At 44.9% G+C, this 15,088-nt stretch overlaps 1 protein-coding gene across 3 annotated transcripts in view; it reads left to right on the forward strand.

Annotated features, from left to right (window-relative positions):
* The first annotated feature begins 2,185 nt into the window (after positions 1–2,185).
* Positions 2,186–15,088, forward strand: part of TM9SF4 (transmembrane 9 superfamily member 4) — a 52,588-nt gene continuing 39,685 nt past the window's right edge. Inside the window, exon 1 of one of the 3 annotated variants that reach the window (XM_014590220.2) lies at positions 2,186–2,304. In XM_014590220.2, the coding sequence (XP_014445706.1) occupies positions 2,290–2,304 (15 nt within the window). In that variant the 5' untranslated portion in view covers positions 2,186–2,289. Of the gene's footprint in view, positions 2,305–3,114; positions 3,203–10,007; positions 10,129–15,088 lie in introns of those variants that run through there. The other 2 variants (XM_014590218.2, XM_014590219.2) reach the window with 2 other exon arrangements.

A 15,088-nucleotide genomic window follows, 5' to 3' on the forward strand; every position in this document is an offset into this window, starting at 1 on the left:
CATCTGGAAAGAAAACATTCTAGAACATCATTAAAAACAGCTCTGGATGGGAACCAGCAGTTAGCGTAATGGCTATGTCGCTGGACTCCCACGTAGTCGACCGCGGTTCGTGTCCCGGACCCAGTGGCTTAAAACTCACGCCGGGCGCATGTGCATGCGTGCCCAAGACCCCGCCGAGAGGAGAATGGAGGAGAAGGGATTGCGGCATGACCATCCCCCCTGGGGGGTGATCTCTCACTTTCTATCTCTCTGTCTCTCTCTGTGTCTGGCGAGCACACGCGCCCTACAGTGAAAATCTCTCCAAAAAAAAAAAAACAGCTCTGGTAAAGCATGGTCACTATTATGTATCATAAAGCAGGTACAAGGCATTTTACATTCACAGAGGCATGATACGGTACTGTCCTACATCTAAAATACTAGAGCATACAATTAAAAAAGCATTATTTGAGACTACTTTTCCAGCAGAGGGCCCAAGGATGGTATGACACAGCTCTGTAAAGAAACGAACTCTTTTAGATTGGATTCCTTCCATTAGCGGCACAGTTCTAAGTACTCACTGCTCTTCACGAATATCAGCTAAAAACCATCAAAAACAAAAAAGAAAGGAAGGAAGGAAGGGAGAGAGAGAGAGAAAGAAAGAAAGAGAGAGAGAGAGAGGAAGGAAGGAGAGAAGGAAGGAAGGAAGGAAGGAAGGAAGGAAGGAAGGAAGGAAGGAAGGAGAAAGAGAAAAGAAAAAATATTCAGCCGAAAAAACCCACCAACAAACCATTGGATTCATATATAGATGACCAAGCAGAAGCTAGCAAGACTCAACCTAATCGTATTTTACCAAGTCTGTCATGTTTGAATGTGAGCGCTCCATGGAACAAAGGAGATGCCAAGTAGTGCTTTGAAGCTTTGGACAACACCAAAACAGAATCGTTTCAAATCGAAGCAGGAGTCGAGCACTGCTCACTTGGATATATATGTTCAAGGATGCTGACATCAGTATCGAATCATCTGCTCACTCATTCAGGAAGAAGGGGAGATCAGTTACTGATCAGGATTTGGGGCATGTACATACATACCCGGTGAGTTTTTCAAGTCCTGCCAGAGCCAGGACTCAAACCGCTGTTGGCTATGTGGGATCAGACTTTCTACACACAAAGGTTCACTGTGTGCTATGTGCTATGGGGACAGTAGGCAGGATTCTTTTTTAAAGCTGCATAATATTCTATTGTGTAATATCATGGTTCTTTTAATCCCTTTTTGCAGATACCATCAACTCGCCTTGAGTTATATGCTTAGTTAGCTAGTGCACAGTGCAGTTCACATTCAAAGATGTCTCCCTTCACTAAATATGCTTCTTTCCAGGGCTGGCTCCGGGAGCCTGATCCCTTGTGACTGACCACAGTTGGGGTACCAGCCCCAGAAGCTTGAAAAACACACCTAATGTGTGTGCACACTCAAAATCCTGACAGGATGGAGAGATAGAGGGAAAAAAAGGATTGTGACATGAGCATGCCCCATCGGGAGATTGTTTCTTTCTGACCAGCACATGCACACCCTGGCAATAAAAACAAAATGAACAAACAAAAAAACGCTGCTTTTCATTCATTTATTTAACAAATAGTATATTATACTGGGCAACACCACCACATACCCAAAGGAGTATACATAAGCATATAATGACAATTATTTATTGAATATATCCTATGGATATTATGTAATTGAATCCTCATCAAAAGCCTATAACGAAGAAGGTATTATAATAATGCCATTCCCATTTTACAGATGAGAACGTGACAGACCAAGGTAATAACGATCCTACCTTCACAGAGATTAAAGTCTGTTAGGATATGGGATAGTCAAGTAAGCAATTAAATATATGATTACAAATTGTTCTCGGAGTCGGGCTCTTATTGGAGCTCAGATGCCAACTCCTCTCGCGTAAATCGAGGTCTCAGGTAACCTTGGCAACGGGTTTTCCTGCCAATAGCAAAAATGGCGCCCAGAGAGCGAGTGCATTTCCAGATACACCATTACCCACAATGCAGCGGGAGTAGAGGAGGCGCAGTCTCTGCCAGTAACTAACATGGGTCCCATAGTTACACCGCCCTCTAGTTTTACTTAGTAGACGACCTGACTGTCCAGACTAGGCTATCAAGCAGGAGCTCAGTTTCCTTTGCCTCTCGGTTCGCTGCGCCCACAGGAGCGATCGAAGCCAGGCGACCACCTCGTGGAGTTAAACTCCGTAACCAGGGAAGCACCACTTCCGCTGACGTCATCACGCCGACACGTGGATCCAAGATGGCGGCGGCGATGGTGAGTGAAGGAGAGTCCGGGAGCTGGAGCTGGAGCGGGCCCTCTTGGGTATCCCAGGACCTTCCGGCGCCCCATGCCTGGCCCCGAGCCACCTCCAAGATCCCTGACTCAGGCCTGAGGGCCACCCCTGACTGGGCTCGCATCCCTCAAAACCCCCTTCCCTAGTTTTTGGTTCCGCACTTAGGCTTGTCAAGGCCCCGAGTTTTGGTAGAGGTGCCGTTTTGGAGGGAGACCTCGGCTGTAGTCTCCACCAGTTCCCGTTTCTACTTCGGTCTCCGCCCCCTGGGAAAACCCAATTTTGCAGTCTTCACCTCCAAACCCTTACCCCTCCGAAGAACATCCCCTCCCATCGTTCTCATCCTCGCTCCTCCTTTCACGTCCAGACTGTTCTCCCCACCATCCCGACCAGACCGCGGATGCGACCTCGCGTCTACCAGCCTTCCAGCTCAAGCCCTCGCAGATCTTTTGGAGCCTGTCCTCTCCTCCACCGTCAGCTGTCCCTATCGCACCCCTCTTAACTGCTGCTACCCTAGAGCTTGCCCTTGCCTACCTCACCCCCATCGTCCATCCCCAAGACCCTTCCCTACCCGTTGTGTCTTTCCCCGGAGAACTAACTGCTACCCTTTTCCCGAACCCCACTTCCAAAGATTCTAACTCCGTAAGACTAAGCGGTGCCCAAAAATCTGCACTTCTTTAGTAAGCACTCCAGGGATAATGCGGAGGTGGTCAGTGAATTACGTTTTGAAAACACTTCTAGCCCCAAGCCCCACTTGGCAGCCTGGCCTTCCCATGCAGCTGTAGGTCCAGAGTTCCTTAGGGATAAAAGCTCATTATGATGAATCTCCAGGATGAAGCTTGTGTGTGGATGAGGGTGAAGGCAAAAGAGCTGTGCTTGAAGGTGGGTCAGAACCCTGGAAGTAAATCTCTGAAAGACTTGCCTTTCTTGAACAAATTGAGCTAATATTCCCCTGCCAAGAGACCAGAACTAAAATATAAATGACTTAATCCAGAGTGATTTCCTGGGTCTTCCTGTGTATTGCTTTGATCCTGGGAGTAAATGACAAGGAAGACTCAGAGAAAAGAAGATGACATGAAATTTAAGCAAAGAAAAATTATTGCTTAAATTCTTCACTGTTGGGTTTCTCCACAGTGGTAAATTACTGACTGAAAATACATTTCCCTCATTAACTGACACCTTACCTTTTTTATTTAATGAGGGGTTCCTTATTTAGTACCTCAGAGGTCAGGTAAAAGATTTCACAGCCTTAACTGGTTTCTGTGGTCTCACACTTCAGTCTGAACCACAAGTGGGGCAAATCCTGAAAGTGGGATGTTGAAATTCATTTTTTTTTTTTTTTTCTGTACCACATTCAGAACAAGAATGGTGTAAGGCTTAACTGGAAGTCTTACTCTGCCTTGCCATAGGGAAGAAGTTGCATAAAGGATTTATAGCATTAAACTAGGAAATTCCTATGTGATTCAGAGGTTTTTAAGAGGTTGTACGTTGGCAGTACAAATTTCTGGACACACTTGTTTAATCAACAAATATTTGAGTGCTTCCTCCATGCCAGGAGCCTAGGGATGTATCAATAGTTAGGAATTAGAGGATCAAGGTCCTTACCCTTGTGGAGCTCTTCTAGTCTGAGAGGACAAGCAGCAGACAAGAAAGTACATGAACCAGATGATGTCAGACAGTGGTAAGTGCTGTGCCGAGAGCAAGGTGAAGTGATGGTGATTGAGGGTGACTGGATGACACAACTACTTTGGATTTGGGTGGTCAGAATCTTCCAAGAGAAAGTGGCATGAGCTGACACTTGATTGACAAGAAAGAACCAGCCACACAGAGAGTACTCCAGGCAAAAGAAATGACAAATGTAAAGGGCCAGAGTGGGAGCTCTTGGTCTTTTGGAGGAACACAAAGTAAGTTGGAGGAGCTGAAGCATGATGGGGTAAAGGGGGGAGGCCGTTAGGAGAAATTGTACAAGATGATATTGAAGAAGGGCAAGAACAACTGTGATTCTAGAAGCATGCGGCTAATGGGATGGATTGTACTTTACAGTTTGTGTCTGTTAGGTTGTTTCCCTCTCACACTCCCTCCAGGGCAGCCAGCTTGTTCTCAGCCCACAGAGAGGCCTTGGAAAGGAATCTGGGTTTTATTCGAAGCACAGTGGAAAGCACAGCCGTTTAGTGATTGTTGGGCCACATGTGAGTGTTGCACTGCGCTTCCATGCTGAACACAGTAACCGATTTCAGGAAACTGAGTGTGATGTATACAGTGACTCAGAGGCCAATTTAAGAGTTGCAGAGGAGAAATTTCCATGTTCATTGTAATAGGGGAAAGGCATGGAAGCAAGTTTATTATGAGGCATTGTGTCTAACAGGCAAAGTGGAGTCGGATAGTTTTGAGTTTGTTCCGTGTCAACCAGTTTATTAGGACGGAAGCCAGAACAGTCCCCACATCCTCGTACAGATGGGCCCTTATGCAACCATTGGCTGTGGAGGTGTGTAGGTCTGCTGTGGGGTGTTTGGGTTTCTGAGGCAAGTCTTATAACCAGAGAGGAACTGAGCTAGTGGATTCAGTGACAGTGGGAACAGGCTGGGTTTTTAGTTTGTTGTTTGTTTTGAAAGTTAAGTTTCAAGTGATATTTATAGGCTTTTCCTTTTCTCACTTTCCTTGTTGAACGGCTCTTCCCCCAGGTGTAGGCTGCCACCACCCAGGCCCGTGTTAGCACAATGGGTGTTCCCTGAGCCTGCAGGGCAATACTTCTCTCCCTCGGGAGAAGACAGCTGGGATAAACTGAAGTTCTCTTAGATTTGCCTGCCTTCTTCCTTCCCTGGAGTTAGACTACTCTAGGAAGTTACCAGAAACAGAGTTGATCTACCTGGGTTTGCATTGAGAGGCAGGCGCATACCATACTATGGGAAACCACCCTTGAGAATATTATTTTGGTAGAACCTGGGAATGTCCATTGAATACATTAGTAGGCACCTCAGGAGTATAGAAACTTCAATTTGGAGTATAAAACTCAGTACTTCTCTGACAGATATTATCATTCACACTGTTTTTATTTTTATTTTTATTGTAGTCTTTTTAATGGCTCTCATTCTTACATGCCATAAAATTCACTCTTTTAAAAGGTACAGTCCAGTAGTTTTTAGTATATTTACGAGGTTCGATCATTACCACTAATTCAAGAACATTTTTCCAAAAAGAAACATTAACGGTCACTCACCACCCTTTTCCCCAACCCCAGTCCCTGGGAACCATGAATTCTCTTTCTGTCTCTTACGGATTTGCTTATTCTGGACATTTCATATTAAGGGAATTACACAATATGTGGTTGTTTGTGACTTCTTTTATTACATGTTCCCCACAGTTCATCCATGTTGTAATGTGTGTCAGTACTTTCTTCCTTTTGTCACTAAAAATAGTCCTCTGTATGGATATAGTTAATCAGCTGATGGATATTGGGATTGTTTCCGGATTTTTTGACTGTTCCGTACAGTGTTGTGATGAACATTTGTGCACAAGTCTTTGGGTGAACATATGTTTTCAATTTTTTTTTCTTCATTTTGATTTCTTTTTTTTTTCATTTTCTTTTATACATTCAATCACATTATTTAGCCTACAAAGTGAATATTTCAATATGTGAACATTTCTCCCTAGTCCAGTTGATTCAACTATAAGGGTGTGTGTTTCTAGGAGTGGGATTTCTAGGTCAGTTCAAACTGTTGTGAAGGTGACCAGCAGATGGCGTAATGGTTACATCACTGGGCTCCCATGTAGTCAACTGCCATTTGAGTCCGGCTTAAAACTTACGCCAGGTGTGCGTGTGTAAGAGTGCCGCCCAAAATCCTGAGAAAAGAATGGAGGAGGAGGGGTTGCGGTGCGATCATCCCCCCAGGGGGTGATTACTCGCTTTCTGTCTCTCTGGAGAGCACACATGTCTTGTATCAAAAAAAAACTCTCTAAAAAAAAATTAGGGGCTGGCAGGTGGCATGGTGGCTAAGGGCACTGGACTCCAACGTGGCTGGCTGCCATTCAAGTCTAGGACCTGGCAGCTTGCTTTCTCACTCCCTTTCTCCCTCTATCTCTCCCTGCCCCTTCCCTTTCTCTCCCTCTCTGATCGAATTAAAAATTAATTAATTAATTTTTAAAAATTAGTCATGTAAAAAACTCATGAGGTTCCCTGGGTTTGGAGCAGTCCAGAAGCAGAGGAATGGACTGAAGGATATCAGAGTTTCTTTGAGCTGAGGGAGGCGGTGCTAACAGCACAGAACTGTTTTTAGTGGTGGAATCTGGTGCTAACCTTAGGGCAGTTGGATGGAGGTCCTGGACTCTGCCACCAGTCCCGTGTGGGAAGTGGCTGTCTCCTCTGCACCTCATGTGCGGGTGGGCATCAGCTGATCGGGGAAGGAGCTTTGGAGCAGGAGCCCCTAACCTGGGCCGTCCCAGCACTGCGACCGATGACCGACGTACCACGCAGCTGGGGCAAATTACTTTGGGTATGTTGGTCTATTTTCCACGTATGGCGTATGCAAAATTAAGGTCTGGATTTGTTGGTTTCTAACTTCTAAGTTAAAAAAGTCTGTGGTTTAGAATCCTTGCATGTAATACCATCTGCCTAAAATCAGATTTATTTCTGTGATCGTGGGCATCATTTCCCTGCAATCTTCACAAGCTTTTGTGTTGTCTGGCTCATTTGTCAGGTGGCCCCACCTGGCATATACTCCTCAGGAGCCACTCTATCCTTGCCACCGCAGTGCCAACACCACGCCTTATTTAAATATGTTTCTCTGAGGCGTTCTTTTAAAGAAGTGCCTGTAATCCCCTCAGGAAGTGCAGAGGAGACAGGCAGCACTAGGTTGCCTCTTGGTTTCTCTTTTATAACTTAGACAAAAGTTCCCCTTTGATCTCGCAGGTTGCAGAATGCTGGAGAAGGCTGAGTTTTGATCTCTGGCACTGACAGGAAGGTGGGAAGGACTCAGGATGAGCAGGGCCATCTGGCCACAGATGGATGGTAGGAGCTACCTACCACCTCTAAACCTGCTTTGATCCCTGAACCATTTGCTTACACTAGTCTAGTGTGTGTAGTGTAAACCGGGCATGGAGGGAGACTCCCAGACTTCTCATTCCCGCTCGCTCGTTCCACTCCATTGTTTCCTCCTGGCCTTCCTCACATTTCTCACAGACCTCCCACGGTTTGAAATCCTGGCCTCAGGTTTGGTCTAAGAATCCGGGCTAGAATCTTAGCTCAGACACTCAGATTACTGTTGTGACTTTGAACAAATTGTTTGCCTCTTGAAGTCTGTTTTCTTTTTCTTTTTTAATTTTGATAAAAATACTTAAGATTTACCATTTTAACCATTTTTAAGTGCACAATTAGTGGTATAGATACATTCACATTAGCGATGATTATCGCCACCCATAACTTTTTCATCCGTTCCTACTGGATCAGTTTTCTTGTTTTTGAAATGACATGATCCTCTCCTGGAAGGATTGAAGTGATCGATAAATGAAATATGAGATTAAAGTGTGTAACACAAAGAGGGCGTGCTAACTTTTCTGCTTCTAGGTTCGAAGTGGTCAGAGGCAAACCATCTTATGCTTGTAGCTTTGGCTTGCCGAGAATTCTTTTATAAATATGGGGGGGGGTGTGTGACCAGCAGATGGCATAATGGCTTTGTCACTGGACTCCCATGTAGCTGACTGAGGTTCAAGTCCTGAACCTGGCGGCTTAAAACTCATGCTAGGCATGTGTGCGTACGTGCCCTAGATCCAGAGAGGAGAATGGAGTAGAAAAGATTGTTGCCATCCTCCCAGGGTGTGATTTCTCGCTTTTTGTCTCTCCGTCTCTCCAGTGAGCGCATGCAACCCATAGTGAAAATCTCTCTTAAAAAAAAAAAAAAAGGAAAGAAAAACCTAAGGGGGAGAGGGAAGGACAGTACATTTCTTATTTTTTTTTTCTGCACTTTTAGGGCCTCAAGATTTAAGTCTGTGTGCATGTTGCTTTGTGAGAATCCTTATTTTCACCTGGACTTCTAGGCCTGGCCTGCAATGGGTTTTTGCCTTAGCCCTATGCAACAGTGTCTGGTTCTTTTTCATATGTATCTGTTCACTGGCTACTCTGTATCTGTGGGCTCTGAACAAAAGGCTCTGTTTTTCAGAGCCTCCTGTGGCTAATTTGGTTCTGTTTTTTGTTGGTGGTGATGGTGTTTTTTTGTTTTGTTTTGTTTTGTTTTTTTGGTTTGAGTTGTTTTGTTTTTCCCCTATGAGTTCTTTAGCTCCATGGGGCTGCTTGGTAAGTGATCTTTAGCTGTCATTAGCCTTCATTCAAGTGTGGTTGAGTTCTTAGGGAGCTTTAGCTGATTGGGTAATTGATTTCAGTCAACTGTTAGCAAACTGTGCCCTAAAGCCTTTTTCTTTCTTTCTTTTTTTTAGTCTGGGGAAAAGACATCATCTTAAAATGGTGGCTCTCTTTGAGAAAGAAAAATAATCTAGCGTACTGTTAAGGAAGGTGCTGCTTTTTACAGCAGGAAAAGCATGAAACAGGAACCAAAAAGGCTGTTTGGATTGGCCAGACCGTATTAGGTGATGCTGTTTATGGGAAAGGAGACTAAAAAACAGAGTGTCAAAAAAAAAAAAAAAAAAAAGGTTAATTTCTGGTCATAGAGAAATGTGAGTGAATGAAAAATTTTCAGTTCTCAGGGGAAACTTCCTATTTTCTTTGGAAGAGTTCATTGTTTATACCTTTGAAACTGGATGTGTAAATTTTAGGAGATCAAGGATATTTTTAGTCCTAGCAGTCATTGGGCAGGTGTTTGCAAGCTTTTTTTTTTGAATGCTAGCTCCTAAGAATAAGACAAATAAGGAGGGAAAACCTTGATTCTCTTGAGCTTTATGACTTTCCAGGTCACCCATATCTGTGCCAGTGATAAGAGTGTTAGATTACAGTCAAGACTTCTAGATTGCCATCACCTTGTTCCCTGGCATGCTGCCATTGCAGTCTTGTGACTTGGAAACCAAGTTGCATGGGGTGGTTTACATCTCTCAGAACTCCCACTGCTTTTGTGGCTCTGAACATATAAGTATGTTTGCTAAATAATTAACTTTTCACAATGAGCCTCACATAGGAGTTAATGAGGTGATCAATTAAAAATTAAAGGACGAGGACAGCAGGTAGCATGGTGGTTAAGGTGTGGACTCCCACATGGCTGACAGCAGTTCAAGTCCCGGACCTGGTGGCTTGAAAATCACACCGGGCACATGTGTGTGCATGCCCAGAATCCCAGGAGGAGAGCCTCTCACTGTGTGTCTCTGTCTCTCTCTGGCAGGTGCACATGCCCTATGACAAAAACCTTTAAAAGAAAAGAAAGGATGCCATAAAGGAATTTCCTAGAAGTAGATGCTGTCTTCCTTACAGATACCAGTAGTGTGTCACCCCCTGTCAGGTTGTCAAGGCTATAGGGGGTAGTGAAGTCATAGATTGTAAAGTGGAGCCGAATCCAGAACAGGGCTCTTCTTGGGGCTGGCCTCATGGAAGACCGTCTCTCCATGGATGCGCTCAGGTGGGAGGGTTGGTCCCAGGTTGACCCAAACACACTGCACCGCATTTCCACCCCACCACATTGCAGTATACAGTGAAACAATCATGTAACAATAGGCTTCACTCTTCTAGGAGAATCCAGTACCACAACTCATCCAACAGGTGGAGCCCAAGTGGCAATGTGAGCGGTAGCACATGCCTACAAACACAGATGAAGCCTTGCTCGCTCACCTGCCGCCGCCACGCACCCCCCTCCAATCCTCTGTGTGGCCCCAAGGTTGGGAATCCATTTGTTTTTTTTTAATTATTATTAATTGTATTTTATTTATTATTATTATTTTTTAATTTGCTATAGAGCACGTGCGCTCACCAAAGAGAGAGAGAAAGCAAACCACTAGGTTCGGGACACAAACCATAGCCATGTGGGAATCCAGTGCCCCAACCATCATGTCACCTTCTGGTCCCAGGAATCCCTGTTTTACAATATTTCTCTTACCCCAGCAAATTCCCTTACTGTCAAAAGATTGACACAGTTATTCTCTGCTCCCACAACCAGATGTTTCATTGTATTTATTTAGGTAGTTCAAAATCTGCAACACCTCTGGTCCCAAGCATCTCATTTAAAGGATCCTGTCTCTATGTATATCTATATCTATATATAAATCCTACCCCCCTACCCCCCCCCCCGAGGACACAGCCACTTGCCAGAGAGAGGGAGAGAAGAAAGCATCCCCCACCCCAAGGGTTATGGTCACACCACAGTCCCTTGACCACCAGGCCATGGGCTGGCCCCACCCTATGTCTTAAAAAGCTTAACATGGGGCCAGCAGATGATATAACACTTACGCCCCTGAACTCCCACATCAAGTGCCGGTCCCAGTGGCTTCAAAATCACACTGAGCATGTGTGCTTGTGTGCCCAAGGTCCTGGAAGGAGAATGAAGGAGAAGGGATTGTGGTGTGGCCATCCTCCCGGGGGATGATTTCTCACTTTCCCTCTCTCTGTCTCTCTGTCTCTCTGTCTCTCTCTCTCCAGCAAGTGCATGCACCCTAGGACAAAAATCTCTTTAAAAAAAAAAGTTACACATAAACTTTCCATAGTATCTATCTATCTATCTATCTATCTATCTATCTATCTATCTATCTATTCTTCCTATAGCATTTTTAACTCAGCATTTGTCCCAAAGAAAAAGAAATACATGTTCAGACAAAGTCTTGTATGTGAACGTTCACAGCACACAGTAGTCCCAAACTGGAAACCATCCAAATATCTATCAGTGAATGGAGAAACAAATGGGTGAGGCTTGGGTTAGATCACAACCACTGATCTGCTTTTTCTCTATATAGATTTGCCTTTTCTGGGTATTTCAGTAAGTGGAATCATAAATAAATAGGCATTATTCCTATTTATTGATGAATATTTCCATTGTGTGAATATACTACATTGTGTTTCTAGCCAGATAGGAGTTTTCCCTTTCCTGAAAGTTCTTCAGTGTCTCCCCACTGTAGCGTAGACAAAGCCCACACTTCTTTTTTTTTTTTTTTTTTTTTTTTATGTTTTTGTTATGGAGGTTGGTCCTTCGCCCCCAGAGACAGAGAGACAGAAAGCGAGAAATCACCCCCCAGGGGGGATGGTCACACCGCAGTCCCTTATCCTGCATTCTCCTCTTGGGATCTTGGGCACGCACACACACGTGCCCAGCATGAATTTTAAGCCACCGGGTCCAGGATGCGAACCACAGTCGACTACGTGGGACTCCAGTGACATAGCCATTACGCTAACTGCTGGTTCCCAAGCCCGCACTTAAGTGGTTTTTGTGTAATATGTCCTTCCCCGTTTTCCAGCCTCCTGCCTCTACACAGACCTGTTACTCATACTTACCCAGAAAAGATGGTCTGTGGACCACACGTGTCTTCATCACCTGGGAGCTTGTTGACATGCACCATCTCAGGCTCTACCCCTAAAACCTGCTGAATCCGAATCTCCATTTTTTTCTAATATGCCAGAGGGCACATGCCCTTACCAGAGAGAGACTGAGAGAGAACAGGAAAGTGAGAAAGGAACCCTCCTTGGGGGGTGGTCATGCCACAATCCCTTCTACATTTCTCCTTCCTTTTGAGATTTTGGATGTGCATGCACACATGCCTGGTATGTTTTTCAAGCCACCTGGTCCAGGACTCCAACCAGGTAGTCAACCATGTGGGATTCAGCCATTGGATGGCCCTAAATCTACATATTTTTTGGAGAGGTTTTTGCTATAGAGCACATGCGCTCACCAGAAAGACAGAGACAGAAAGTGAGGAATCACCCCCCGGGGGGATGGCCATGCCGCAATCCCTTCTCCTCCATTCTCCTCTCGGGATCTTGGGCACACATGTACACGTGCCTGGCATGAGTTTAAGCCACGGGGTCCGGGACCCGAACCACGGTCGACTACAGGGGAGTCCAGCAACATAGCCATTAACACTAACTGCATTTTAACAAAGTCATCTGCTGTTAAAGTCTGAGAAGCACCTTCCTTTTCCTCACCCATCAGAAACTCATGGTTGCCTCCATGCCTTTGCATCTGTGCTTTGTTCCTCCTGGAACACTTCTCCCTCTTCCTCCTTACCCTCTAAACTGGGTATGTTGTTGCTCCTGTAGACACTCCAACATACAATTCTTGGCCTCTTCACTCACTGATCACATCTGGGACCTAGTGTCATGCCTGGCTGGCAGCTCGTCTCTTTTCCGACTGCCTGAGAGCTCCTTGTGTTCTGTGAGTCTGCCACAGTCCCTGACACATAAGAGGTGCTCAATAAATAAATTAGTTGGTGAACTAATTTCTGTACTGGTTAGAACTAGGGCTTTGGGCTCAAAGCCCATTTGTACTGCCTGGGTACAAATTCTCGTTCAGCCAGTGTTAGTTGCTTCTGTTTCCTCATCTGTGATATGTGAATAAGAGTTCCTACTTAAAGGGTTATTCTGAAGGCTGTTATTGGGTCAAAGAATCTACTGCTGTGCCTGGCACATAGCCTTCAGGAGCTGTTAGCTGCCATTGTTATCAGCGTCATTATTACATTCTCATCATGTTATAACGCCACTCACCTGCCTGAAAAGAACACACCTGTTTCCACATTCTGACCGGATGACCATAAGCAAGTTATTTCATCTCTAGGTTTCAGATTAACTGGCAGTCATCTGTGAAATGGTGACAAATCTCCAGGTAGTTGCACCTGTGAGAACAGCATGAACCAGTGTTTGTGAAGTGCTTAGCACAAAGCAGGCACTTAGTAAGTGGAAGATCCCACGTGGAAGACGGGAGTATGCCTGCCACAGAGCCTCGTACTTAGTAGGTACTTGGTGACTGTGGCTTCTTGTTGCTTTGTGATGAGGTTTTCCCGCTTACGTAAATGTTATCCTCATTGTTTTCTCTTTTTGTTTGTTTTCGGTTTTGTGTGTGTGTACTTGCTCCATTGGTTTGAGACTTTGGAACAGAAATGTATTGCGTTCTTTCAGGATTTACTTTTCATTCCTCTGGAGTCTGAGCTCTCAGGGGGGCGCTTGAGTTTCCCAGGGCAGAGTCTCAGCTAGGTCTGGAGGATTCTATTTCAAAAGAAGGTAGAATTGAAGTGACTTCTTAGATTTAATTGGCTTGATAACAGAGGAGATTATAATCCTCTGCCTCAGCTTCAGATCACTTATCAGATGAACAAAGAGGTCTGGTGTCCAGCGTTTGACCAAGGGAAATTCAGAACATGTTTTGATTAGCAAGAAATTATGATAACGGTACTTTAATGTAAGGGGAATGGTTTACTGGTTATGAAATGTTTCCAAATCTATGTTCTTTTTTAAGCCCCAGTTCTTTTTATTTGCCCAAGGGCACTTGTGCTCACCAAAGAGAGGGAGTGGGGGAAAGCGCCCCCAGTGGGGAATTAGTGCAGGTGGAGAGATGGCAGATACTTAAACAACCATCCCAACACGAAAGAGCTCCAGTAGGGCCTTAAACAAATGCAGGTTTAAATACATGTCACACAGCTTCGGGCACAATCTTTGACCATGTGCAGATGTGAAAGTTCCTTTGGATATGGGGTGATGCTTCCATGTGCTTCGTCCAGTGTCAACATGGAGCTGTGTACAAAGTACCTTGAAAAGTAAGACAGGAAGAAAATGATTCCCCCTGTAGGAATCTAAGGGGATTCTTGAAGGAAGAGACATTTCAGCTGTACTTCTGAGGGACTTAGGAATTTAGTGAGACAGGCTCAAGTGTCAGAAACAACTGCTCCTGAAGGGCAAGGACAATCTCTGGGTCTCCTGAAGGCTTAGAGAAAGGGAGGGGATGCTGCTAGAAAGGCATCCTAGGGTTAGGGTTATTCCAGCCTAGGTGTTCAGAACAGTAATGTTTTCTTTTGCTTTTTTTTTTAAGAGGTTTTTTGCTGTAGGACTTGTGCACTAGTCAGAGAGACAGAGATAGAGTCACAGAAAGACAGAAATCATCCCCCATGGGGGATGACTGCGCTGCAATCCCTTCTCCATTCTCCTTTCAGGATTTTGGACACGCACAAGCTCTCTGTGTGAGTTTTAAGCCACTGGGTCCAGGACTCGAACCAAGGTCAACTATGTGGGAGTCTAGCAATGTAACCATTATGCCATCTGCTAGTAACTCTTTTGCTTCCTTTTTAAAAATCACTTTTTTGTTGCCGGCAGGTGGTGTAGTGATTAAAGGCGCTGGACTTCCACATGGCTAATCTTGGTTCAAGTCCCGACCTGGTAGCTTCCTTTTTCTCTCTCTGTCTCTCTCTGGTCAAATTGGAAAATAACAATGATAAATAAAGTTTAGGTAAAATAATTCTTTTCTTTTTTGGAGAGGTTTTTGCTATAGCGTGTGTGTGCTCGCAAGAAAGACAGAGAGAGACAGAGAGACAGAAAGCAAGAAATCACCTCCAGGGGGATGGCCATGCCACAATCCCTTCTCCTCCATTCTCCTCTTGGGATCTTGGGCACGCACGCACGCATGGTAGTGACATAGGTGCTTCCTGACAGAGCGAGCCTGTTGTTACAAAGACAAATGGGAATTCGTGGAATGTTGGAGCTCTGTTTCCGATTAGCTCTGTTGGCAAGTGTACTGTGAAATGGTTCAAAGAGCACTGATGTGAAGGAGGGGTGCTGTGGCTCCTGTGTGATAGTCCTCCCCTTTGCCCAGCTGTTACTTGGTCCATTTGGGGGCTCATTTCTGGAAGTGCAGAATCATTGCCTTG

The sequence above is a fragment of the Tupaia chinensis genome, unplaced genomic scaffold, assembly GCF_000334495.1.
Source record: "Tupaia chinensis unplaced genomic scaffold, TupChi_1.0 Scaffold000418_1, whole genome shotgun sequence".
NCBI classification, from domain to species: Eukaryota; Metazoa; Chordata; class Mammalia; order Scandentia; family Tupaiidae; genus Tupaia; species Tupaia belangeri.